The sequence below is a fragment of the Chelonoidis abingdonii genome, chromosome 2, assembly GCF_003597395.2.
Source record: "Chelonoidis abingdonii isolate Lonesome George chromosome 2, CheloAbing_2.0, whole genome shotgun sequence".
Lineage (NCBI taxonomy): Eukaryota > Metazoa > Chordata > Testudines > Testudinidae > Chelonoidis > Chelonoidis abingdonii.
The window spans coordinates 110,180,090-110,207,237 of NC_133770.1; the positions used below are offsets into that span (position 1 = coordinate 110,180,090).

Here is a 27,148-nt window from a genome sequence, read left to right on the forward strand (position 1 = left end):
CCAGTCTGGGGTCCTGGCCCTGCCCACATACAGTGGGTACCTACCTTCTCCCTGGTTCTGGCCCATTCTCTTTTTCTTTGCACTGAGCTGAAGATGGGAGTGCACTGAGCACAGGGCTGGGGGTGAAGGATCTGGCCAGGAGCTAGAATGAGGAAGGGGGCTCAGGGTTGTGGCAGAAGGTTTGGGTGTGGGGCTCTTACCTGGACAGCTCCCATTTGATGCGAGGGATGCAGATGGGAATATGGGAGGGGGGTGTAGGAGCTCCTGTTTAGTGCTCAGGGTGGGAATGTGCCAGTGTGTTGTGCACTGGTGTGGGGGGCTGGGGATGTGAGGGTGGCAAGAGTCGGGCAGTAGGGCTGGGGGTGTGGGGGGTGCAGTGTTCGGGGGGGGAACTGGCGGAATGTGTGGGATGCAGAAGTCAGGGCTGTGGTCGTGGGAGACGGGAGTGGGTGAAGGAGTCCAAGCAGAGGCTGGTGTATGTAATGTATGTATGTATGAGGGAGGTTCAGGCTCAAGGCAGAGGGCCGTGTGTGTGTGTTGGAGAGTCAGGGTTCGGGCAGAGGGCTGGGTGACTGACACCTCGAACTCCCAACCCCCTGGTTTGTGCGCCCTCTTACCTTGTCCTGGATCCCTCCTGACCTGCCCTAACTGCCCCGGACCCACCCTACCTGATCCTCTGCCTGCACCGACCCTTATCCACACCTCACCTGTCAGGCTTCCTATCAGATTTGAACCTTAGCTTTCATAAACTGAGAGCTGCATGACCCCTCTAAGACTGATTACCAGTCTTAGATTTGATCTCACTGCCACCAGCCAAGAATTCAGTGTCTTGGCTCACTCTGGTCTCCCCACTTCCTGGGGACCCCAAGAACCCAAATCCCTTGGATTCTTAACAAGGAATAAACCATTTCCTCCTGTCTTTACTTCCTCCAGATTTTCCCCTGGTATACTAGTAGATTTCCTGCTTCAATCCCTGAAACACAAAACCGAGAGGAACAATTTACTTCCTCCTTCTTTTCCCTCCTCCCGTCTTTCTCTGTAGAGACAGTAATGCTGGCACAGAGTTCCTATCCCTGCCATAACTAGAAAAAGAAAGTCACACAGTTTTTTAAATAGAAAGCTTTATATAAAAGAAAGAAAAGACAAAATTAATCTCTGTATTAAAGTGACAATACAGGCAATTGCTTAGAAAAAATTAACCCTTATCAAAAAGATATCAATTCAGAGTACTTATAGCCATACCAAAGATCCACCAGCCAGATACACAGATGCAAATACAGCAAAACAATTTAAAAGACTATACTTTTGCTACCTTGTACTTTACAACTGGAAACAGAAGATTAGAAGGACTGGAAATAGACTCGTCTCATAGCTGAGAGAGCACAGAACAGACAAAAACCCAGACCAAGAAAATCCACAAATTCCCTCCTAAGCTTTGAAAAATCGGTTCCTGATTGGTCTCTTGTCAGGTGTTTGGTTCCTTGTTAACCCTTTACAGGTAAAAGAAATAACTTAGCTATCTGTTTATGACCCACCCCAGACAGACCTCCGGACTCTCATGCCTATCCAACCGCTCCTGACAGACCTAGAACTCCCAACCCATCCAACCCTCTCCTGCTCCCTGACTGCCCCACCCTCTCCACAACCCTGCCTCCTGACAGGACCCCAGAACTCCTGACTATCCACCCCCCTCAGCTACTGTCCCCTGACCATGCCCTCCAGAGACCCCACCTACTGCCCCCCAGGACCTCCTTGCTCCCTGTCCCTGAATTCCCTGACCCCTATCCATCCCCCGACGACCCCAGGACTCCATGCCCATCCAACCCCCTGTCTCCTGACTGCCCTCAGAGACCTCCCTCAACCACTACCAGGATCCACCCAATCCAACCCCCTGCTCCTGTCTCCTTGTGCTCCCCCTTCTCCAACCCCCCAGCCCCAGATCCCTTACCATGAGGCTTCAAGCAGAGCCAGATATGCTGCCCCACGGGATTGCGCAGCCCCACCCCTTAGAGAGCTGTGCGCACGGCGGCACGGCTTCAGGGGAGGGGGGAAGGCGGGGACGGGATGGCAGCTTGCTGCGCTCGGCCGGGCTCTCCAGCCCGGGAGCGCGGACCCCCCAGCTTGCCGCTCTGGGAGAGTGGGGCTATTTGCCCACCCTGTGCGCATGCCTATGTTTCTGCTCCCTGCCCCCACAGGCGGAGCAGAGGGCAGAGGAGAGCGGCCGGGCTGGCAGGGCCGGTTCCAGGGGTTTTGCTGCCCCAAGCAGCCAAGGAAAAAAAAAAAAGCCACGATTGCAATCTGCGGCAATTCAGTGGGAGGTCCTTTGCTCCAAGTGGGAGTGAGGGACCCTCCGCTGAATTGCCGCCGAATACCTAAAAGTGCTGCCCCGCTCCGGAGTGGCCGCCCCAAGCACCTGCTTGATAAACTGGTGCCTGGAGCCGGCCCTGTGGGCTGGACAGCATTTTTAATGGCATGCTGAAGTCTTAGCAGGCAGTAGTGTACCATTAAAAATCAGCTTGTGTGCCATAGGTTGCCAACCCCTGTACTATCCATTACCCTTAATATTTGGTCTTCAGAAACAGTATAAAGAAAGGTGTTTTTTTCCCCCTGAAACTGGACATGCAAGGCTGCTGTTAGAAGCAACAGTGCACTTATCTAAGTAGAGAGGTTTGTTGTTCTAATTCTTAATCAGGGGTAGGCAACCTATGGCATGCATGCCGAAGGCAGCACGCAAGCTGATTTTCAGTGGCGCTCATACTGCTGGGTCCTGGCAACCAGTCCGGGAGGCTCTACTTTTTAATGTAATTTTAAATGAAGCTTCTTAAACATTTTAAAAACCTTATTTACTTTACAGACAACAATAGTTTAGTTATATGTTATAGACTTATAGAAAGAGACCTTCTAAAAATGTTTAAATGTATTACTGGCACGCGAAACCTTAAATTGGAGTGAATAAATGAAGACTCGGCACAGCACTTCTGAAAGGTTGCCAACCCCTGTTCTCAATCTTTATTGAAACTGCTTCAACTTCTAAGAGAAACAATGTAAGCATGTGGAAGCAGTTTCTCTTTTAACAAAAGACTTAATAGAACTTTAGAAGTGGAGTCACTCAACTAGAATTTTCTCTTACACAGTCTGTGTTTTAAGCACATCCAGTACCATATTTAGGGTTACAGGTGGCTCCTGCTAATGAGATAAGATGCTGGAACAATCCATTTTGTCAACTTGATAATTGAGATGGGGCCCTACTCTGCAGCAAACGAATGGGTTACTGCCACTGGGCAGGGGAAATGATACCAGCAAAACCTTGGAAGAAATATTGTGTTTGCAGGATCACCCTGGGGAAACTCCACTAAAATTATTTCTTTTTTATTACTCAGGACTGACACCCAGACAGGTAGATATGAAAAAACAACAGAAAAGAATGAATCCTGCAGAAATACATTTGGGCTCAGATGTAATATCATTCTAATGTAATGGTTAATTGAGAAACAAAATTTAATTTCTTGTATCAATCATCTATGCAGTGGGTAACATTTATATTATTACAGCCTGCTCCTATAGTTCAAATCCTGCAACTGGATCTAGCATGGGCTTCAGTGGGGGCTCTTCACAGGGACAAAAACGTGACCCTGATTAGGGCCAATATTGTACACAATGCACTTTGCCACTTTTCTGGTCCAAACATTAAATTAAAAGAAAAATGTTTTAAGAAAGCCCAGACTCATTATCCTAGCGAGAGGTCTCTGAAATATGCCATGTTATAAGGATGAACACTCTGCATGCTTAACATGCTGCTCCAAAGTGGTTCGCTATAAAGACGTCTAAATAGAAGAGAAGTAGCATTTGAGTTGTGGCACTTTAATTTGTGGGTGTCGTTTTTGAGCCTCTGGCCATTTCAAAGGTAAGGAGATACTTAGTTTACTTAAAAGCCTAAACTCATTGAAATGTAGATCATTTCAGGGTAAAACTGCTATTTAACGGACGGATTTGAAAGAAGAGACCAAACACCAATGTATAAATAAAAAATAAGACTGCCTAGCATCATATGCGGTGTCAACATTATCTAAACAATAAACAATGACATGAACTCTGTCAGAAGAGCTACTCAGTAAGAGAAAAATGAAAGAAACAATTTTTAATGAAGATCACTTTTTGTTGGTTAGAAAAATAGCACTTGGCAGTGTCAGCCTAAGAGGTTTAAAGCATATTTAACACCTATACTTTCTGATCAAAGTGCTGTCTGAACAAACTGAAGTCCAGGTAGGTGGCGTTAGAATATTGTTTAGAGGAGGAGAGAAAACGCAAGAGAACATTATTTTAAATAAAAATACCTCATTGGTTCCTCTTCATTAACAGTAAATAGCTTTGTTCACAGGAGGAATTGCTTTGGAATGTAGCAGCAATTATTTCTCAAAAGCCCTGGTCTATTTCTGTTCCTCTCGCTTCTATCAACTGCCATGATGATGGCATGTTAGCTCTCCCTCGTTCTCTGTGTCACAGCACAGGTGGATGAGCAGCTCTGTCCGGATACAGCACCAGTGCTCTGTGTGCCCCTGTTGACAGGAGCCCTCAGGGGCAACGAGGCTCCTCCTTTTGTGTTTAGACTGAGCCAATCATCTCTTTCACAGCTGTTAGCCTCTACTGGCATGATGCCTGGGAACAAGTCAGCTATTTACATTCTGGGGACTCCTGGATGGCAGCTGAATGCACTGTTATCCTTGCTGCTGCTACTGGCCTTGATTATAAAACATGAGTAGCTCTGTAAAGCTGACATGAATGTCACCCTTCTATTTAAGTCTGGTTTTAAAGCAACGAAGATGTAAATACTGATCACGTGGCATGTGTAACCGTTGATATATCACTAAAGCCATAGCAGATGAGGTTCATCTAGACTCACCTCTTTTCCTGTCCCAGGCATACAGTTCCTTTATCCCTAACTCGTCCAAGGACTTTGTAAGTTCCAGCTCTTCCCCAGTGATATTGTCCCTCAGGAGGACGACATGCTCTGGACTGACCTCGCACTTTTCACAAATGGCTGGGATTATGCTATGCAGAGGCACCTCAGGACTAACTCGAACTACAGCCTTGTGTGTCTTCAGGTAATTCACTACCAACCTTACGGATTTCTGAGAAAGCAAAGGAAACAGACAGACACTGTCAGGCTTTATATGGGTGTCTCCACACCGACCTCTCTGTGCTTTACAGTGACACAGAACAGGTACTGAAGACTTCTGTTTTGCCTTAATCCTTCTGGTGCAAACTTAGTGACTCAAATAGGGAAACTTGCTATTGGACAAGATCTTAAAAAATCTCCAAGCAGTGATTCACGAGGACAGTTTAATAAGAGAAAACTCAGAGGCAGTCATGCATTAGGAATCCTACTGTAAATAAACACCACCATATTTGAATGACATTCAAAGCATAGACAGTAAATACCTGGTGGAAGAGTGAAAAGTAAAGTTAAACAAATGGGAGGGGGAAAAATCTGTTCCAAAACCAGATACTGGCAAATCAAGATTTTAATTCAAGGAGCAGGGGGAGGAAGGAATTTTGGCCCATATTCTGGGTCACACGAAGGCCCCTTTGCACTGATACACCTGCTTATAGGGGTCATAAATCCAAGAGATCTTGCCAAGTAAGGATTCTCAGAGGGGAGGACAGCAGCTTTTACACCATGCCCCTGCTCACAGTGCCTATACAGGATATATGGCCAGGGCAAAAGAGCTGTGGCCAGAGCACTGCTTATTTAAAACAATGTCATTTTTCAGTGTGCATAAGTAACTTCCTCAGTGATATTTTAATGTGATCAGATGCATTGATTCCCATTAATGTTTATATTTCAGAGAAGCAATAAGTCTTTGAAAGACAGTTAGCTTCATATCTCTCCCAGATGGTGAAACTTTCCATTTGGTTTAAGGTGTATTGTCCTCCCCCCCATTTAGTTTAAGGTTTGTTGTCTTCTGATAAAGAACTTTTACTTAATACAATATATTGTATGTGCAAAGTCACTACATAAAGAAAACAGGTGAAACACCTTAAAATTCACTTTAGGGATTATTTTCAGTTTAAAAACTTTATTTCATAAACGTCCTTCCAGATTCTGAGTCATAATGATTTAATCTGCCTTAAATACTATATTTAACCTTATTACTACAACTGAACACTAGTATCGAGAGTGAGTAATAGTAACTTTACCAGTTTAACAGATGACTGCATTAGTCAGTACACAAGCCTCTCCCATACTGATTTAAAGATAAAAAACAAAAGCGGGTGGAATAGGGAGAATCAGCATCACTGCTTGAAGTCATACTAGTATAACGATGGTCCCATAGCATTGTTCTAGCAGCGGGCAGTACTGACCTCAGGGATCCTAGGTGGAGGTCGTTTTGTCTTCCCTTCAGGAACTTTCTCCTTCAGAAGTACTGTCTGTACATCCAGCGCCCCAACCAAAGTATTAGGCTTATAACTCAAAGGTTCCATCCCACAAGCCTTCAACTCAAGAGTATGGTGAGCTGGATTCAAGTGGTACCGGCTGCACAAATCCACCAACAGATCCATCACGGCTTTACTGCAAAGAAAAAAGGCTCTGTAATCGCAGTTGCAGGCATTTTACTGCAGGGTGATAGGGCCTGAAGCAGCAGCCCAGCTGTGTACATGTCCAGAGTTCAGCACTTCAACTTTTCCTCCTCAAGATGGTTAAAAACAGACTCAAATGTTACAAATGACATATTTTCTCCACTGCTGTGTGCATGTTTGTGAGCCTTTGATTAACAACACATTGTTAGACCAGAACTCTTACAGCATAATCCAACGATACACACAGCATAAACCAAGGGTAGGCAGAGTGCACCTTGTCTGCTAAATGCCCCCATAAAGTTCTACAATCCAGTGGCCCTCATCCTTTCTATATTGTTGAAGACAGAGATTACATGTCCCAGTATGCAATGCTCCACATTGATGGGAGCAATCTGGTCAGTCAGATAAAAAAGAAGCGCTACAATCTGGGATCTGTAATCTCCATGGGTGATGTTTTTCAGTGAGAGAGAAAGAAACAAGAAAAACTACATAGATGCTGCACCATCTGGGGGAACAGGCATATTTCCACTATGCACCTTTAACTACACCATTAATTTACAAGCACTACAAGGAGCAGGCACTTAATGGAGTCACTGGGGAATTTGCAAGAACTGCTTTGGCAGCTCCAAAAGTCAGGCATGGAGCTGTTTAGGAATCCTCTCTCCAGTGAGAAAAAGAGTTAGGGATTGAGCCCAACTTCCGACCAAGATGCACCGGATATAGGGAGCAACAACCTTGAAGCAGGAGCCAAGAAACAGTCTGAGAGGCTGCTCTGCTCTTCTATCATCTGTTACAGATGTCTGGGTTGTGAAGGCTCCAAGTACATTCTCAGATGCAAAACGGACAAGCCTGGGAAATTTGAAAAATCAGATCATAGCTGAAAGAGGAATACTACTGGGAAGAATAAGAAGACTGAAGATCTAACCATGGTGGTTTTATGATGAGGGGAAACATTTCAGGGAAACCAGGCACCTTAGATAGCTGTGTTCCCTTGTGCAGTACATCATTATAAAAGTACCTTTGGAAGTTCTATTGTCTAATATGCATGCACTATTTCAAATTTTCATGCATTTATAATTATATTTTGAAACCGTTTCTCCATCCAAATGTAGCAATACACAAATCCATTGAAATATGCACACACGTGTGCAGAACTACAGCACATTTCCACATACACACATGTGCAGCAGTGAACATCCATTGTTAAGGTTGAGGTTGTATATCTGTCCATTGTAATATAGATATCAGCTTGCCTCTTTGGGTACAGACAGTGGTAAGTAGCTCTCTTTTCAAACAGAATTTGCATATGCTGTTTTCTCTGCCTTATTGCTGCTGTTTCAGAGAACAGAACAATCTGGAAGAACTTAAATTCATAACACCTCATAAGTTCTATATGCTACTAGACATTTTCATTTAAATAAGGTTATGTGTTTCTGCAATACGCAACGTAGCAGTAATTCACACAAGTTTGGCTAACAAACAAAATGCCATCTTAAAAAATGCAAGCTATTTCATTCAAAAAAAAATTAGCATAGAGACTGAAAAAAATACTGACCTTCATGCACTTAATTATTGCAGTTCCAGAACACAACTATAATACTCAAGCTGTAGTATCTCATTAAAAGTATGCATTGTGTTCATCAGCACTTTTCTAGCAGCAATCACATTTCCAACAAAGTAGTAGACTTCATACAGATGATATGAAAAAGGCAAATTATGGTCAATTATTTGAGATGAATTCAACTCCAGCAGAGAAAGAAGAAAGCTGATTTCAAATTCTCCACCCAACTGCTGAGTACAGAGGAGATGGGAACTATATACAGTAAGTATTTCAGATGAGATCTGCAATGCCCAATCCTGTTTCATCCTGCTTATAAATACTCAAAACTTCCATGGAAAACATCCCCAAGCGTCAACTATACTATTTAGGAGCCCCCAGATTAAAAGATAAAAACTGTTAAAACAACTTCAAAGAGCAATTTTATCAAAACGGAAACTTGAAACATTTCCCCAAAATGTCAGCAGAATAAAAACAGAACTAAAAGAAGTCTGTGGACTAAATGCAGAATGAATAGATTCCCTTATAGATGACAGTTTCCAGAGAGATAAGAACTCAAACTAAATGAAGTGGAAGCCCTTTGTATTAAAATTATTTTTTTCTATAGAACTTCACCATAAGCAGAGTTCACTATCACTGGAAATGCAATTTGTACATTACAATGTACTTCAATATACGAGGAGAGTAGTGATCTCTGCATTTGCTGTAAATAGGATCCACAATGAACACCTCACTCACCATCCACAGAGAGGGTTGGCACTATACTGTCTGTATGGATGTGAAAGTTCAAAACATTTTCTGATTGTTACTGGTAACTTGTGGACTGGTTCCTACCTCACTTCATTGTTGGCCTTCAGGAAGTTATCTTGATTTTGGAGAGGTCTCTCTTTGGCTCATGTTGAAAATCAACTCTTCTATCTCTTTAATAAGTGGAGATATAACTATCTCCTAGAACTGGAAGTGACCTCAAAAAGGTCATTAGGTACAGCTCCCTGCCATCATTAGGCAGAACCAACTCCTGATTTTTGCCCCAGACCCCTAACTGGCCCTATCAAGGCTTGAACTCATAACCCTGGGTTTAGCAGGCCAATGCTCAGACCACCAAGCTATCCCTCCTCCCTCTTACTGCTGGACCTGTACATGCTGTGGAAGCCATGAAGTGCACTCTGTTCACAGAATACTACATCAGGGTTGCTGTCAGCCATTTAGACTTGCCACTCTCTTCTGGAGCTCTCTCATTAGGAATGCAAGATGGGATGTGCATATCTTGCTTTTGGCTGGACAGTAAAGAGTTCAAGCTCCTCCCTTGGGTTTAAAGGAAGAGTCTCTCTCTCTCTCACAGACTGTCATAAGTGCCAGGCTTGTGGGGAGGAGCTGACGGCTGGCCCATTAGGTAGTTTGGAGGGCGAAGCTGAAAGCTGGACTCATTAAGAGGAAACCAAGAGAGGTCAGGACAGAGGACTCTTGGAAAGCAGAAGTTCAACTTCCTTTCATGGTGAATAGAATGGATTATGTGCACTAGAGCCAGTGGTTTCTTATTCCCTGTTATAACCTGGGCTTGGACCATCCCGCTGGACTTTGTTGAAAGGGAAACTTTAGGGATATCTTTAGGCCACCCTGCTGAGAAAGGACTAGCTTGCACTGAATTTCTGTGATACAAGATTGAATTGGAATGTGCTCTTTTTGCCTGTCCCATTGGGACCCCTGAAGAAACATTTCCTTACCTTACCAAAGGATTCCCCTTATTTGTTCCCCACTGCTTTAAAGTGCTGGTGAATCCTTTCCAAGTAGTAGCATCCATGTGACAGGGTTCTTCCCTATTTCCTCTTTATTTATTCCCACCTGCCCAGTGCCTTGAGACTCAGAAGTAGGCTGACCCTTCTTCCCCATCATCTGGACCTTGCTGCTTTCTTGGGAGCTTGTTACTGTCACTTCTAGAAAGACCAAAAGGGGCTTCCTCCATCTCTGCCTCTTCACCTTGTCCCCTGGAAGCCTGGTGCTCTATTCTGACAATGATTGGGTGAAGAAGATCATTGCTTTTAAAGTCCAGTTTCAGGACTACTCCAGCTCCAGAGCTGAGACCTCCTTTCTTTGCCCCCTCCTGCACAGGTTAATCTCTTTTACACTGACTGTCTAGCTTGGATGTACATTATTTATTCAAGCCAGAACTTGGAGGTATTAGAGGGAAGAGTCAGAAAACTAACCAAGTATATTTCCAACACTCTTTACAGAGCTGTAAACTCTATAGCACAAAAAAGGCCCAGGAACTGCAGTGAGAAACCATGTTAAAGTTCAAACATGATTGCCCAGGCAGATATTTTTAGCAAGGGACTGTAATTTGGCTCCATATCACTCTTGTATTATTAAACAGTATGATATTTAAAACCAAAGCTGGAAAGTAAAGAAGAGAGACTGCTGTATCAGCAATATTTATCAGGCTGACAGCCCACTTAGGTACAGTGTGTGGCTCACTCCTGCCACAGGGTTCCTCTGTAAAAATCAAGGAAGAGATTTATATTTGTGTATTACTTTGAAGACAGAGTAAACAACAGAGTTATTCTGGGAGTGGCCTCAACTTAGTCTCAACTAGAAGCATCACGACTAGTTAGTTTAAATATGCACTAGTACATTTCAGGGGGTGGGAGAGAGAGTCTCTACTGACAATAAACACAGGTCCTTGCCCTGTGAAACTTACAAACTAAACAGGTGAATGAGGTAATATGTTTTACTGCCCCAACTTCTGTTGGTAAGAGAGACCAGCTTTCAGGCTTACACGGAGTTCTTCTTCAGGTCTGGGAAATGTCCTCAGAGTGTCACAGCTAAATACAAGCTGGAACAGATTGTTCAGCTGTGTTAGGAGTTAACACATACTTGAAGGGACCTTTTAAGGTGAAGTGGCCCATTAACACCCATCCAGTCATGAGGGGAAAAGGAAGGTGGGGGCTGGGGTGGGAACAGCTGTGTGGGTGGGCGTTGTTAATAGGTTATAGATTGTTGTAATAAGTCATAAATCCAGTGTCTCTATTCAGTCCATGATTTTTAGTGTCTAGCATGGTTATGAATTTAAGCTGCCAGGATCATCTTTTGAAAGTGTTGTTCAGGTTTTGTTTGAGGATGAGAACTGATAGGACAGATATAGAGTGAAAAAAGTGTTCACCCATAGGTGACAGGGTGCTTTCGTCTTTTATCATTTTCCTGTGTCAGTTCATTCGAGTGCACTGTGATTGTCTGGTTTTACCTATATAGTTGTTGGTGGAGCATTTAATGCACTGGATGAGGCAAACTACAGGTTGTGATAGGCATATGTAGAAGCCATGAATCTTGAGAGGTGTGACTGCTACAATGACCAACACCCCTCACCAACTGAAGTTGATCCAATAAAAGATATTACTGCACCCACCTTGTCTCTCTAATATCCTGGGACTGCATGGCTACAACACTGCATAAACTAAACAGGGAACATACAGCAAAAAGTGGAGTGGGGAGGAGGGGTGACAGATGCCAAAAAATGTCCTTTTATTTGTATTTCCTTATACTTGTCTATTTTGCCCATTTGCCTTTTGACTGCCTATTGTGGCTTAGGACCAGCCTTGCTCCTCTAATTTTGACTCGCATCCTATTTGCTATTTTGTACTTCAATTCTTGTTATTCAGTTTTAATCCTTCCATGGTTTTAAGTTTCCTAATTATTTGTTTTTAAACCTCTTCTACATTTAGCCCTTTATTAGTTGTAACTATTTCCTTCTATTAACCTGGACCTGGTACCACTATGTACACAAACACATTCCCAGACCCTCTCTCTTTAGAACTGCTCCTCTTTAGAAACCATTCTGTGAGATGACTTGTAAGCTGTAGCTGTTATCGTTTAGGTTTCGATCCCGCATTCAGAACAGGGAGAGCAGACCCCCCCATATGCCTGTGCAGAGCCCCGCTGAAATCAGTAAGACTCCATATAGGCCCAGGGCTCTGTTCCGCAAGGCTCTCATTGTGGGACTTGGGCTTTAACTTGTACATTTTTTAGGTCAAGGATCTGTCTTTTATGGATTATCTGTCAAGTGCTAGCTTACTGTAAATCACCATAATAGGTATGACTGTGGAAGCTTAGCCATCATCCGAGCTAGCTCCCTAGATGATCAAAAAGATATTCTCTGCTTCTCCTGTCCCATTAATCACCTCTCACCCTCCCTCATCCAAATCTGGAGGTTGTTTTCCAAAGTCAAGGATAGTTCAAAATTCCCTGGCTATTCTTCTGCAACACATGGCAATATTATATGCAAAGTCCACTATAACCACTCCTAATGCTGCAGATATCAAACCCCAAGAGTGACAAAAAGAGGGCCAGCACATTAGCTAAAAGGTAAAGAAATTGTCTCTAGAGTATCTGGTATATTTCTTGAGTATAACAATGCTGTTGACAAGGCTGGAGAAGGCAGAGAAACTGGGAAGAAGAAGAAAGCAACTGTACACTGTACTGTTAAACCAAGGGAACAGGATAATAGAAAACCACAGCTCTCAGAAACTTCTCCATGGGGGGCACTTATTGGGCCTTTTCATGGAGGTATCATCAGGTATTATAATCATAGAATCACAGGAAGGGACCTCCAGGGGTCTTCTGTTCCATTCCCCTGCACTCATGGCAGGACTAAGTATTATCTAGACCATTCCTGACAAGTGTTTGTCTAACCTGCTCCTAAAAATCTCCAATGATGGAGATTCCATAACCTCCATAGACAATTCATTCCAGTGCTTAAACCACCTGATAGGACATTTTTCCTAATGTCCAACCTAAATCTCCCTTGCTGCAATTTAAGCCCATTGCTTCTAGTCCTACCCTCAGAGGTTAAGAAGAATAATTTGTCTCCCTCCTCCTTGTAACCAGCTTTTATATACTTGAAAACTGTTATGTCCCCTTTCAGCCTTCTCTTCTCCAGACTAAACAAACGCAATTTTTTCAATCTTGCCTCATAGGTCACGTTTTCTAAACCTTTAATCATTTTTGTTGCTCAGTTTTTTTTGTTCTCAATAACGAGGACTATCCAGGCATACAGACCTCATCTTTGCCATACACACGCACATACACAGTCCCTTGCAGGAAACTAAACCTGATGCAATTTAAATTGCAAATAATCTCTGTCAATAAACACAAGCTATTAAGAGGCCGGGGATTAAAACATTAGGAAGTACAAAAGGGCAGGACAACACAGGTGCTTGTCTCACATGAAGAAAGCTTTGATAATTCTGCATTAGAGCAAGTTTCATGCAAATCTGGAAAATATCTCCAAGAATTTCACAAATGATTCTTTAATGATAGGACTCAGTGCTCCACCGTCCTAGAACTTGTGCAACAAAGCAGCAAGAGAGCTTCTAGTCAAATCTTCCACAGTCCCAATGGGGATATATTGTAGAACTGCAATGAAAATGTAATCGGATTTCACAGTATATGAATCAAGCCAGTGATCAATCCTGCAGGGGTTAGTCTCAGAATTTCACACACAAAAATGCTAGCTGGAGCACTCGACACATACTGCAGACACATAACATCGCAATTCAGCAGCACACAGAGGTGGTATCATAAGCCTCTTCCCAAATCTGGACCTTAGCGTCCAAAAATCTGGGTGCCTAGCATGAACCCCTCTAAACTCAATTTACCAGCTTAGATCTGATCTCGCTGCCACCATCCAAAATTTCCAGGGTTTTGGCCCCCTCTGGTCTCCCCAAAACCTTCCCTGGAGGGACCCCAAGACTCAGAAACCCTGAGCCTACAACAAAGGGAAATAACCCACTTCCCTTCCATCTCTCTCTCTCACCCAGACTTTCCTCTCTGGGCTAACCTGGGAGTATTGATGCAATCTCTTTACATCACAATACCAAGAAACATGTCTCCTTTCTTCCACAAAGAGACAAACCCAAATACAAGGAAACAGAAAAGATTCTCTCTCTCTTCCCCCGTAGCTTCTTCCCGCCCTGGGACACTAGGAGAGTTAAACACAGAGCGTAGTGTTTCCCCTCCCCCCGTCTTTCCTTTTTCCTTAACCAGAGAAAACTCAAACAAGTTTTTAAAAAGAAAGCTTTATATAAAAAAGAAAGAACAAAGACATCAAATTATTCTCTGCATCAAGATGACAAATACAGGGCTATTGCTTATAAGAAAATATGAATAAACAGTCTGATTCAAAAAGATATCCAATTTGAAACATTCCAGCAAGTTACGCACATGTAAATACACCCAAAACAACATAAAAGCCTATATTGTTTTTCTACCTGTACTTACAAGTTGGAAACAGAAGATTAGAAGAAGAAAGAAGCTTCTCATAGCTGAGAGACAAACAAAAGACTCAGAGTCCAAAAATTCCCTCCCTGACTTTGAAAAATCCAGTTTCCTGATTGGTCCTCTGGTCAGGTGTTTGGTTCCCTTTGTTAACCCTTTACAGATAAAAGAAACATTAACCCTTAGCTATCTATTTATGACAGGTGGGCAGAGGAGTGTCAGAACTCCCTGAAATATCCCCAGACCCTCTCTCTCTCCTGATGATGCACCAGGCTGAAGTTGCTCAGTTGGATGTAGTGGGCTTGATTCTCCACCACCTTGCAGCTTATCAAATCATTGATACCTATGCACAGTGGGTGTAAAAGGATCAAATCAGAATGGTGGCATTTTACACCCACTGTGAGGTACAAAAGTATAAAGAGTCAGGCTCAATGGATCTCTCACAAATGTACGTTCTACACTAGCAACTCGAATGGCATCACTTCTCATTTACAATTTCCTGCAAGTGAAAGGGGAATCAGCCCCATTCCCTCCTGTAATTCACTAATCAAGATGGCTCTAACTGAGCTGCTATGTTGTACTGGTGCATCAGTTGGCCTGTCACAGAAAAGACAGACTATGGACAGGAGGCAGGGTAAGACACTGTATGATGAGACTGGAAAGCAAAGAGAGCATCAGATAATGGGTGGAGGCTGGAAGGGGCGGGGGGAGAGAGAGAGAGAAGGAAAGGAGAAAGGGAGAAAATGGAGGGAAAGAAGGAGAAATGAACGAACAACTTTGTGTTACATAATTATAATGCCTGGAAAGTAATGCAGAAGCCACAGACGTCTGCAGAAGGGCCTCAGCAGAGGAGCATGGAGAAAAGGCTGCTTGACTTCGTCCCATCTGCCTTCTTCTAAGGATGGGAGGCTCTACATCTTCCTCCCACCCCACAAAAGAAGTGTTTTTCAAGGAGCCTCTGTGCCTTCTACACCCTGTGCAGCATTCACCTGCAGGTGGCTTGACAGACCTTTCCAGTGGTGCTGCTAAGTGAGCGTTAGGCCTGCTGTTGGCTAAATTGTAATTAATGCACTCTAGGCTTGTCCAGTTGGCAACATCCCAGGGTACACAGTGCAGCTGGGATGTTCTACAGTATCCCAGACACATTGTGCTCTCTGGGGCATACTAGAGAAGCCCCTGAAAGGAACTGCAGCAGTGTAAGATCCCAGCAGAAAAAGACCAGGGAGTTGGGAGGGAGAGTCAACCAAACAGGTCTTAAATCTTACAAATGGTTCAGATTTTGTTCAATTCCATAAATGGGCAAAGCTGAAACCAGTTTTCAATTTACTCATAGGAAATACCGGGAAAAGGGGTGAACAGCAAGGTGGACTTTCTTCAGATCAATCCAGTTAAAAGTTAATCTACGGGGATAGTGATTCCTTCCTTTGCTTTCACTGACTCAAAGTGTTTGCTTCAAGCAACAAAAAGAATATTAGATCTGCAATTGCTTTATGAGTGCTCACATTTATTTGCTTTCTTCATGTCTTGTCATCTTTCCTCTTTCAGACCTGCCAGAAGCTTGTGCTGATCTGGTGCAATAAAATCACACATTTAGGTTATCATTTCAGGACATGATGCAGTGGTTACACAAGAGTACAAGCACTGATTAGTTGTTTAAAAAGAGATATTCCACAACTATTTTGGTACAGGAAGTCTGATTTCCCAAGAGGCAAACACATATTATTCTGGAGTTCACAGGGATTAAGTATTCTAAAAGGACAAAACGCTTTGTACAATACTATTATATCACAACACCATCATTCATCAACAGCTCCATTCTGCCCTCAAATCTGCAGAGTGGCTTTTCCAAATTCCGAAATAACTTGTGCATTTGAGGAGCCGCTAGTAGCCACAACAACAAAGAGACGCTGTCAACTTTAATTGTTTTTATACTTAAAAAAATCCAATTTCTGATAAAGTGTTCTTAATAAAAAGAATTAAAGTCAGACTATACTACTTAAACATCATTCAAATACTTTTTATAAGGACTTCTCTGCTTTCTTGCTGATGTCTAAAAGGGTCTTTTCTGCAAGGGAGAAATTGACTATACATAAATACAGTCAAATACACAAAGTGAACAAAAATAGAGAATGTTTTTTCGTCTCTAGCTACTTTCAGTTATAATAATCTAAGGTATTAATTGTAACTATAGGAGGTCCAATATTTTGAGATAAACGTGATTCTCAAGTGGACACTTTCCTTTTAAACTGCTCTTCCTCAATTACTCAGCCATCTTTCATGATGCTGATTTCCAGAGCCACATTACTTACTTTGCTGCTGGCAGATCTCAAAAGAGGAAGTGGTTTTACAGCCCTAAAAAGATAGATTTATCACAATATATAAAGGCAAATTCTGCTTGCAGATTCACTGGTATAAATTCTGAATGACTTCCATTGATGTCAGTGGAGTCACTGGTGCTTTACACTCGTGTAACAGAGCAGAATGCCACCCACCCGACTCAACTGGTGGAAAACTTGATAGGACTGGTGATAACTGAGATAGCCCCTGAAGAAAAAACCGCGAAGGGAAGAGACGCAACTGCTTGCGGGAACATGGGGATGGCCCCTCTTCTTTCGACAGACACAACTGGTACCTGTTGATAGTGAGTGGGGCACAATTTGAAGGCTTCCCCACTCTCAACAGCTTGAGTTACACCTCCACCCCACTCTCAATGGCCCCTCCTTGCAGCTCCCAGGTGTTAGCTCCGCTGGGAGAGGCAGCAGTGAAAGTAGTGGCTCTCCCTGCATCTCCCACCTATTTGCTGCTGCCTCTCCCCAAGGCTGCAGCTTACAGCTTGCCAGCCCCAGGAACTGTCACACAGGGAAGCGGCCTGGCAAGCAAACCCTGGCAGAAGTCTGGGGGGAGGCACTTGACCCCACATGTCCCCCCAACACACATCATCTCTGCTCTATCCCTGCACTGGTCAGGCAGAGCAGAAGGGAAACTGAAGTTTGATGAAGTTATAGCCTGCTGCTTAAAATCTATCCCTGTTTCTATCCTCATTGGCTGATGTGTACTAATCAACATGCAAAGTATTTTATGATATCATCTGAAATAGGCGTAACTGGGGTAGGCATGTATGAACTGAGCTGGCTTGATTAAAATAAGAACTGGTTCAGTTGTTTGTCTCAAATTATAACTCAACCCCAAATTAAAAATTTTCATACAACTTCTTCCTCCATTACATTTTTACTTTTAAAAGTCTTTTCACTTTCTTGTTTCAAGTAGGCCTGGAAATGGAAGTGCAAAAGCTGAAATTGTTATTGTGAGTCTTCCAACCCAATTTTGCAGCCTTGAGAGGTTAAGATAGTTCATATAAAATTCAGAAAGAAGCTGAACTTTTAGGCAGCTCTACCTTGATATAACGCTGTCCTTGGGAGCCAAAAAATCTTACCGCGTTATAGGTGAAACTGCGTTATATTGAACTTGCTTTGATCCACCGGAATGTGCAGCCCCCCCGGAGCACTGCTTTACCGCGTTATATCCAAATTTGTGTTATATCGGGTTGCGTTATATCGAGGTAGAGGTGTACTTTCAACATCCAAAGCTTTGAAAGTTTGACCAATCCTAACCTAGAGCCAATTTCCTCAGCTGTGTGCTGATACTTCCCTATATTCATAGTCACCAATAGGAGTTCTCCACATAGATTGATGGCAATGCATTACATGGTTCATTGAGCATAATTTATTTCACACCCTTGCTGGGATACACTTCAACTTCCATAATTAGTTAGCCTATGGGGAACAGTCTATCTACAGATGATGGTACATTTTCAGCCAACTTTTAAAAGGCTAAAGCCAGCACTAGCAACTTTTGGTGTATTTCCAACATCCCCTGACAACCTTGGGCCCACAAACCAAATGACTGGATTCCACTGATCTATATATACAATATTAGCACTAGCCATGGTAGGGATAACAAACATCCATGAAAATTAAATGCAGGTTATGCTATAAATTCCAATATCCTGTTCAAGTGCAAATAGCTACTAAATGTATTTTCCTTTTTCATTCCCCTCTCCCCCCTGACCAAAAAAAAAAAGATCACAGTAAGACCCTTTGTAATTTCAGTGCTTTTGCAAATTTGTTTTTGGAACGAAAATATTTTTTATTGGTCACTAGGCCCGTGATGGCTAGTATCCTTTGCATGGCACTCAGAACTTGTTCAGGTTTGCTGATGAAATATCTGTACTTTTTGGCCAATGACAGCCAATAATTCTTCATTTCCTGAATCTGTTCTGTTTTCTAGGCCTCCTCTTTAATTTTGTGATTAGGTCCAAATAGCTCTTCTCTGCTCTTTCATCATACCTGTAACCTGATGTCAGAGATAACCATTACTTTCCTTTGACCTTTCAGTTCCTTGAGTCTACTGAGGCTTTGGGCCTGATCCTGTAAACTGATATGTGTTCTGCATTTTGTAGCTGACTGGGGGTTGGGAACGGGTACATCAGGCACAGCTTGCTGGCAGAGTGTGCATCTCCCAAGGGCACCAAAGTGTCCCCCCACCCCCACATCCCTCTGCCAGAGAAGTGAGCATGCATCTAGACTTTTGTTGCTGATTACAGGATGCTGTGTCAGCTTGGGGCTTCTACCTGTTCACAGGGGTTTTGCCCAGTGCTTAGTAGTAAGTACTAGAATATAAATACATGCAAGATCAGACCCTCAATTATGTGTTTCTGTTCTAACTTTGTCACTGATTAGAAGTTTAGCTACCCAAATATAGGTTCTGCTGTGTCAAGCACTAGAAATCCTGCTGTTTTGAGCCTTTCCTGTGTAAAGTATCAGAGAGCAAATTATTGGGTCTTGATGCCAAGGCACTGCCTGCTAGGAATTCAATGTTCCGTTTGGGTGATCACATTAGGTCCAGTACTGGTGCCAGCTTTCCTTCTATAGTTTAAAATATTAGTATTAATTGTTGATTTAACTGCAGGTTAGTGTTTATAGTGTAGGGTATTATACAACATATTTACATGAGTATTTATTCCTGTGTTGTTCTACAGCATCCCAGACACTCTGAAGAGGCTTGTGAAGTGCTTTTAAAGTATTATTAATGGGCCAGATCCCTCCTTCCCTCCATAGCAAATCTCATTAGTGGGGGTCCAGAGGAAGAAACTACCTCAGCTGTCTCCTCAGAAATATTTCTCCCCAATCTTCATTCATTGGTGACAGAATTCTTATTCTCCTGCCTCTATTCTCTGGCCACTCACACACACCAGGATGCTGCATTCCCCGCAGAAATCCAGCAGATCTCTGGGATATGCATGGACTCATTTCTAGGGGTTTAGTGAAGACAGAGGCCATATACATCCACACCAGCTCTGCCTCCCAGTGGCACATGCTCCTTTGTGCCCTAGCCGAATGGTTCCAATACAGCCACACTGTCAGGTCTCTCACAGATAGTGTTTCTCACCAGGATTCCTGTAATGAGGAACCTTTTAGCAGGGGGCTACAGAAATGTGCTACAGCCTAAGACATTCTTATTTGTCTCCCATAGCTCCACAGAACTGTGGGAGGACTGCCCATGTCCTCTTTCCACAGATCCCCTGAGGGGTTTTGGGGACGGGGTGGGGGAAATAGCTGCAGAGTTCCTCTTCCATTTGGGATGGAGGAAATCAGCATAGCTCCAGGGGACATAATCGGGCCCACTGATATAATAATTTTCTCTCTAACCTAGAATCCTACAGGGAAGGGTGAAAAAAAGAGACAAACTCCACCAGTCCTGAGAGGGGTGAGTTTACCCACCAGCATCCTATTCAAAATGCAAGATGTGGGGGAAAGGAGGTTCCAGGATGACAGAGCTGATTGGTGCCTTACCTCCCATGTACATTGTTCTTCTGTTCCACACCACTTGGTAAAACGACTGTGAAGTCCACTGTCCTGTTTATTAGATTTTCTTTCATGGTCACCAGGCTCTGATCAGGGATTACTCCCAGCTCTGAGAGTGACTTCTGTTCACTCTGAATTTGACTTACAGCAAGAGGTTGACTTGGTGGAGGGGGAGCTCGAGCCTTCATTTTTCTCCTTAAGAAATAAAAAGAAGTAGAGAGTTAGTGATTTCAAATACAATCCCTTGATGGGAAGGGTAAGCATGTGTTAAAAGGGCAATGCTTCCTTTCCCCCCAGATCTTAGGCCATTTATAACACCTCCTACCCAGGGGTGAAAGTAACTTAAAGGACTTACTAGTACACCGGAGTCCTGAGCAGCAGCATGGCCTCAACCAGAAGAGGTGTGGCCTCAACCAGAAGAGCCGGGGCCTTTCAAGATTAAAAGGCCCTGGAGCTCTGTCTGTGGCTGGGAGCCCCAGGGCCTTTAAATCACCCCGGAGCTACCAGCTGTAGAGGCATCTGGGAGCCCCAGGGCTCAGGGATGAATTAAAGGGCCTGGGGCTCCAGCTGCCATGGAGCTCCGGGCCCTTTAAATCACCACAGGAGCCCTGCCGCCACCACCCTGGGGCAGCGGGGCTCTGGCGGTGATTTAAAGGGCCTGGGGCTCCGCCACTGAGAGGAGGCCCTGGGCCCTTTAAAGCACTGCCGGAGCCCTGCCAGAGCTGGGGCTCCAGCAGTCGGGCTCAGGTGGGGATTTAAAGGGCTCGGTGCTCCTGCCACTGTGGGGAGCCCCAGGCCCTTTAAAGCGCCGCTGGAGCCCTGCCGCCACTAGGGTAGCCAGCCTCCTTCAAGAACAAATACAGTTTGTTGATTCATAGAAATTTAACATGTAGAGAGAAACAAGACTAAAACAATAAAAACCTAGATGGATATTTCTTACCCAAATCGAGCCTTCCCCTGCCAGTTTAGACAGCTTCCGCTTAATCCAGGCACATGCCAAGCACTGGGGCTGGGTGAGACAGGTTGCCCCTTCTAACTGCTGCCTCCCTAACATTCTGACCCACCACAGTGAGTCTCCCACCTCAGCTCGCAAGCAGACCTTGAAATCTTAAACAAAGGGTCTTTTGAATGGATAGAAGTTCCTTTGTCTGACTTGGAATCCTGCAGTTGGTGCTAACTAGTTTATGCATTTCTCCAGAAGGAGTTGGCTATGGTCTCCCAATAGTGGATACATAGTATTGTCTACTTGAGTACTTAACTTTTCTTCTGGAACTCAAAAATTAAATAGGACTAATTTTAACTCTTAACAAGGAAACTAATCCATCAAACCCATATATATTGTATATATAATGCAGATCATTCCCACTTTCTTCACAGCTGGGAGCAGAGTTAGGCCTATACTTTCTCCCCTCCACACCTTGTGCACTTTAGCAGGAGAGAGCACAATAATGCCCCAAGATATGGGAAGTGTTAGTTCTAGAGCAGCTTACTTTCTAAGGCCTCAAACCTGTGAGGTGCTGAGCACCCTGAACTCCCATGCAAGTCAGTGAGAGCTGAGCGTGCTCAGGTCCCATCAGGATCAAGCCCTCAAAGACTCAGAAATGAGGAGATACTCCTTATCAATGTCTCTGTTTCAATTTCTCTAAACACTCCATAGTTCATTCATCATTTGTATAGTAAATTGAGCCAAACAAGGACATTTCTAGTACAATTCATGCAATATAACAAATAAGACAACAATACCTATAACCTAGCCTTTAGCAATGCAATGTAACAATAAATGATAAACAGCTGATCTTTCTCCCTAAATGAACAACATTACTTTGCCTCCCTTGTCATTCGTAGATTTTTAAAGGCCAAAAGGGACCATCAGGATCATCTAGTCTGATCTCCAGCAGGCTGAAGAATTTGATCTATTAATTCCTGCATCATACATTCTCTCCTTTCTGCCTTTCTGTATATCTACAAAATTTATTAAAATAGAGCATTAAATGAGTTAATTGTTTCCACCTGGGTGATAAAGGTGTGCGTACAAAATGCAGATATGGTAAACAGGTAACATGAAACATATCAATCTGGAATCCTAATACAAAGGCATAAGTACGTGAGGCAAATCTGGAGGAAAAATCTCACTCATGAAAGTTATTTTGGACTATTTACATAATCCACAAACAGTAACATTACATGTTCTATTATTCTGTGTATGAAAGAGGTGGATCCAAAGCCCAGTGAAGCCAACAGAAAGACTCCTATTGACTTTGGCAGGCTTGGGATCAGGCCCTAATTCAACAGAAATAACAGTAATTGTTATAACAGCATTAGTTTTGGGGTTTAGGACCTGGTCCTACTTGCATGGTGAGAGCATCATTTGGCTCTAAATGATCTTTGGGTAAACTAATGGTCAAATTTCACAATGACATCTCATGGAAACACATTCCTAACTGGTTTCAGAGTGGTAGCCATGTTAGTCTCTATCAGCAAAAACAACGAGAAGCACTTGTGGCACCTTAGAGACTAACAGATTTATTTGGGTATAAGCTTTCATGGGCTAAAACCCACTTCATCAGATGCATGGAGTCATTCTTGAGGACAGTGTCTTGTTACACAGGATAGTAGTGCATCTCTAAGCATGAGAAAGGGTGATTAGGAACTGTGAGACATGAGACAGCCTCTCCTGAGTAAGAAGTCATTGCACTGAATACTGGCATACCTTGGAAAAATAAGAGATGGTTTATACAGTATCATGTGAATGGAGGCTCTTTACACCAGGACAGTATAGTTCTGTGGACACACCCTGACACCAATCCATCATTCTCCAGAAACAGTTACATGGTTTTTGAGATACAGATGGAGAAGGTGCATCAACTTGCATCAAACAACAAACATCCTTAATAATAGAGAAAGTTCCACATAAAGTCAATTTTTACTTTCTCATTTGTTTGGAGGTAGCCAGGCAGACATATAATAACTATCATATAAGTGTTAATGCAACATGAGCAGCTGACCTCATACTGTGCATATATTTAAGACTAATCTCCTAATGACCCAGTCTCATTAGACTCATGCCCTGCTTATGTCAGATTTTAAGACAATATAGACGGGAAAGCAGTGCAATGTTGATCACATTAATTTACAAAAAAAACCCACCCAAAATCCAAAAAACAAACACCACCCCACTGATTTAGATACATGGATTTTTTTTTGGGGGGGGGGGTGACTGGGTTCCATTTTGGACTATCTCTCCTGCTACATAATATAGATGGAGTAGAAACCCAGAAAAGGCCCAGAACACACCAAAAAAGGCGTATCAGAGGGGTGTGAATTAGCTAGAAAAGGGGGCAGGGAGAGACAGAGAGAGATCAAACTCTGGGAAGCTGAGTACAACCTGGACCTTTATCATCATGGCAAATCCCAAAGGGATATAGCCTTCTTGTAGATGAAGTGCCAGAAAAGGACCATGAGCCTCAGCCAGAAGATCAACTAAGGACATAACTGGATTTAGGATAAAAGATGTAAATTAAATGAGGTACATGACACAGGAGCCCCTACATCAGCTGTACACCATCTTGGCTCACTCTTACGCTGGAGTAATGCTTCCTTGGCCAAACATACAGCCTCGGAAGTAGAAGTATGTTGGTGGTACAGTGCAAAACAGCTACCTCACACCTAATGGTCTGGTCCCCAAAGCTAGCAAAAAATCTGTCTGACACCATCTGCATCTAGACTGACAATTTCCATGACAAGCTTCAGTCTGAGAAATACAATATAATGCCTGAAAATTGTACTTTATGATGAAAATGCCCACAGAATGAGATGGTCACCAGAATGCTATGATATTACCCATGATACAGCTATAGTGCTTCCGGGAGCTGCTTGAGATAAGCACTGCCTGGAGCCTGCACCCCTGACCCCTTCCTGTGCCCCAACTCCCTCTCCCAGCCCTGATCCCCCTCCCACCCTCTAAACCCCTCTGTCCCACCCTGGAGCACCCTTCTGCACTCCCAATCCCTCATCTCTAGCCCCACTCCGGAGCCCGCACCCCCCGCCCCTGCACCCAACCCCTTGCCCCAGCCCGGAGCCTCCTCCTGTTGCCTGAACGCCTCATTTTTGGCTCTACCTCAGAGCCCACACCTCAAGCTGGATGCCTCACCCCCTCCCGCACCCCAACCCCAATTTCGTGCGCATTCATGGCCTGCCATACAATTTCCATACCCAGATGTGGCACTCAAGCCAAAAAGTTTGCCTGCTCCTGTTCTAGTAAGACAATTGTACAAACATTTATAGCTACATACTGGCTCAAACACAATGATTCACATAGACATGGCTGCTAAAAAAAAATCAAACAAGTCCTGATTTCTTCAACTGTTCTATTGTGTGAGGTCAGTCTCTCATTCTGTATTATTGAAGCAGCAAGGAAACTGGAGTGGGGAGGGAGGAAAGAGCAAGGTGAGTTTTCTGGACTCCAGGGATGTTCAGACTTTTACTGTAACTTAACTGCAGTTGCAATTCTCTGAGGAACCAATGGGAGGGGAGAGAAGACAGTGAATAGAAAGCAAAAGGAAGACTGAGAAAGTGGTGACACTGAAAATGTCAAAAATTTAAGAAGAGGAAGAAGCAATTAGAACAGAAAACTAAGTGAAGATGGTAATGGAACTGAGAGAGAGTAAGAAAGTTAAAGGGATATTTAGTTCTGAACTAAAGTTGCATGTTATTTTTTAAACACACAGTAAGGCAGGAACAGACACTCTGGAGCTGATGACCTACTGCCGGGTCCCTCATGTAATTTATACCTAGATTTGCATGGATTTGATATTTATTGGTAAATGTTGATTTCACCATACACGTAAAAACTGCTGAAAAAATATTTCCATTGATAACAGTAACAATTTACAGATATGCAAAATAAGACTTTATGGACAAAATGCGATGACGTAGACTTTTGAAGTAGTAGATATTTGCTATGTATATTTTGATATGTGATTTTGAAATTTATATTTTAACGGCTGATAAAGCTAACTTTTTTGAACCTCAAAGTCTATAATAATTGTCTACAATAAATAATTGTGACTCTTCCCACTGTCAGACCCTCCCCTGAGAATTTCCTGCAACTGTGAAAATTTAAATCTAAGAAAAAATCCCACTTACAACCAGATATTATCAGTCAACGTTATAGAATACTAAAAATCAAATTCTATCAAGCCTACTTATATCTGTGCACAATGGAATGCAAGGGGAGTGCAAAATGCTATAATTTTGATTTGATCATATTTTTAACCCACTTTGCAGACCTTTTGCACTGTTGTTAATGACTACACAAAGAACATAGCAGTGGAAAATCAGGTCTAATGCCTGGAGAGTAGCTGGCGGTGGGTGCATAATCAGCAGTGACCATTACTGAATGTGTATAAAACCTGCAGCATACACTTCCCCAAAGCAGTTCTGCAGTCACTTGACTTACTGATGCACATAAGGTCATGGTTGTGACTCAAGCATGCCGAGATATGACCCCTCTGGGGCGATAACCTCGGCTGGCAGTCCTACAGACTTCCATCCTCTCCAAAATCAGAACTTTGCTAGGAATTCTGTTGATGCAAGAGTATATGAGCCAGAGTGGGATCCAGCTCACTCTCTCATATTTATGATGTTTTAGCAGGATAAACTGGAGTGTACAGTCATAAGAGCTTAGTTTTGTTGCTGAGAGAGAGCAGATCTGTAGATTAAGGTGGTATGATTTTTACATAGTCACATTTCACATCATAACCATATTTTAATGCACTTAACTTTTAAAATTAATAACAACGTACCTTTCTTTGGCCACTGGCAATTCTCCAGACTAATTTTAACTCCACATCAAAAGAGTGTTTTCACAAGAAACACCGGAACAGTCCTGAGATTCTTGATAATCCCTGCTACCAGGCTGCTGATAAAATTACAGTCAAGAACACTTCTAGCCTGGATGATTCAACCCGTTTGTAAGCTTATATAAGAATGGTTCATTCTATGCCCCAGTACAAGATAAAATAAAAATAAGCCGTTGCTATTATTACATACAGTGCTCCATTTCTCCGAAGACATATAGCACTGTTTATGAAGGGCTGAAATTCCTTATAACGATATATTCTAAACAGAAGAAAATGGATATGGCAGGGAGATAAAGTGGTGATATAAACAAATCCTCTGGCAGCATTATCCTAAATCTCAGATTTGCCTCCTTGAGATTAGATTCCTCAAGGGGAAAAACAAAAACAGCTCCTCCATAGTACAGCAAGTGGTAGCAACGCTGCAGAAATGATGAATAGTCCCTTGTGTTTCTCCACACCACCAAGACAAAGCAGTCCAATAAGAACAAGCCAAAAGCCCTTTGGACCAACACCTCTCTTGGTTATTTATTAATAAAAGTGCAATATGACGCAGCCTTGACATTCCAACTCCCATGACAAAAAACAAAACAAACTAAAACAATCTGCATACCTGAAATACCACTGGTGCTAGAACTTAGACAGACCTTAGACAGTGTGTGGTGACACTGTACTGCACAGGCTGCTTTCCCCAGTGCGTGGACTAGATATCCTGAGAACTGCAATGACCCTGTTCTGTCTTTTCTCTAGCGCAAAGGTCACGTTAACAAGCATGAGGGTAAACGGGCTCACTTTTGCAAAGTGTTGAGAGCTGTCTATCAGGTTCTTCACAGGCTGAGGACCCACCCACATCCACAGAAGTTAAGAGCACTCATCACCGAGCAGGAAGAGCTGAGCAGTTCTGTCATGGTATAAATCCCCACTTTGAACCTTAGCATCCAAAGATGGGGTACCAGCATGAATTCTCCTAAGCTTAATTACCAGCTTAGATCTGATAGGCTGCCACCAACCAGGACTTTCAG

The 27,148-nt window shown here is 43.1% G+C and overlaps 1 protein-coding gene across 4 annotated transcripts in view; it reads right to left on the reverse strand.

Annotated features, from left to right (window-relative positions):
- Positions 1-27,148, reverse strand: part of COBL (cordon-bleu WH2 repeat protein) — a 270,372-nt gene that overhangs the window by 169,579 nt on the left and 73,645 nt on the right. For all 4 annotated transcript variants that reach the window (XM_032776585.2, XM_032776584.2, XM_032776586.2 and 1 more), the window contains exons 3-5: positions 20,257-20,463; positions 6,364-6,571; positions 4,901-5,129 (exon numbers count right to left, since the gene is read on the reverse strand). In XM_032776585.2, coding sequence (XP_032632476.1) covers positions 4,901-5,129; positions 6,364-6,571; positions 20,257-20,463 — 644 coding nt within the window. The remainder of the gene's footprint in view (positions 1-4,900; positions 5,130-6,363; positions 6,572-20,256; positions 20,464-27,148) is intronic.